Genomic DNA, 886 nt, shown 5'->3' with positions numbered 1-886 from the left:
AGGGGCCGGCCAGACGGCCAGACGGCCAGCTGCACGGACAGACAGCGGGGGCTACTGCACCTGGACGCGTCGAGGCGGGAGGCTGGGTCGCAGGGGCGGGCTGGGAGCCTGGAAGGCAAATGCCCAGTGTCCACCAGCTGCCAGTGCAACCTCTTCTGCTGTTGACCCTCTACTGAGCGTTCAGACTGTTCCCCTCATGCCCTCCTGCTGGTCTCTCCTGCGCCAGCAGGGGGCGCAGGCGCAGACTCCAGCACCCCCCCACCCCCACCCCGTGGCCCAGGAACCCCATTTCCAAAGTACCAGAGACAGAGCTGAGGTGGCCGCACAGGGCGCGGCCCGGGCCTGGCAGGGACACCGGGCGGCGGGCGAAGCTGGCCGGCAGCGGGCGGCTGGGCTTCTCCGCCTCTCCCACGGGCGGCCACAGGAGCCCCCGGAGGCGGGGGGATGGGGGGGGGTTTGTCGGCACCACGGGGCTCTCGCAGCCCCTGCGGCGCGAGTTTGATCCCCGGCCAGGGCGGGACCCCAGGGCGCAGGGACCCCGCCTGTCTCCCCGCCGCCCCCCCGGCCGGGGCTGCGCCGCGCCCGCTCCGTCCCTCTCACCCCCGCACCTCCGAGAGCCACATGAGTAAGGGAATGAGAAACAGAAGCCCCGCAGGTGACCCCAGCACCCCCAGCAGGGCGGGCGCTGCACCTGAGAGCGTGGAGGTGGGCGGCGCTGTGCTGGGCAGGGTGGGCTCTGGAAGACAAGAGCCGGGTCAGGGGGCGGCCGGCCGGCCGGCCCGGCCTGGCCGGTGTTGGGGCTGGGCTGTGTTCATGACACTGCGGGTCTCTTTTCCAGTATAAATGACAACACCTACCACAGTACCTGCGGAGACACGAAAGCGGC

The 886-nt window shown here is 71.4% G+C and overlaps 1 protein-coding gene and 1 long non-coding RNA gene across 2 annotated transcripts in view; both read right to left on the bottom strand.

Moving 5' to 3' along the window:
- Positions 1–786, bottom strand: part of LOC105854632 — a 1520-nt gene extending 734 nt beyond the window's left edge. Inside the window, exons 1-2 of the long non-coding RNA XR_001146227.1 lie at positions 301–786; positions 61–108 (exon numbers count right to left, since the gene is read on the bottom strand). This is a non-coding gene — a long non-coding RNA (uncharacterized LOC105854632). The remainder of the gene's footprint in view (positions 1–60; positions 109–300) is intronic.
- Positions 787–853: 67 nt separating this feature from the next.
- Positions 854–886, bottom strand: part of CD46 (CD46 molecule, complement regulatory protein) — a 10189-nt gene continuing 10156 nt past the window's right edge. The window contains exon 7 of the mRNA XM_012734810.1: positions 854–865. Coding sequence (XP_012590264.1) covers positions 854–865 — 12 coding nt within the window. The remainder of the gene's footprint in view (positions 866–886) is intronic.

Source organism: Condylura cristata, unplaced genomic scaffold (genome assembly GCF_000260355.1).
Source record: "Condylura cristata isolate star-nosed mole 26May11 unplaced genomic scaffold, ConCri1.0 scaffold00073, whole genome shotgun sequence".
NCBI lineage: Eukaryota > Metazoa > Chordata > Mammalia > Eulipotyphla > Talpidae > Condylura > Condylura cristata.
The sequence above is the reverse complement of the archived record's forward strand: the minus strand, read 5'-3'. Positions and strand labels throughout refer to the sequence as shown.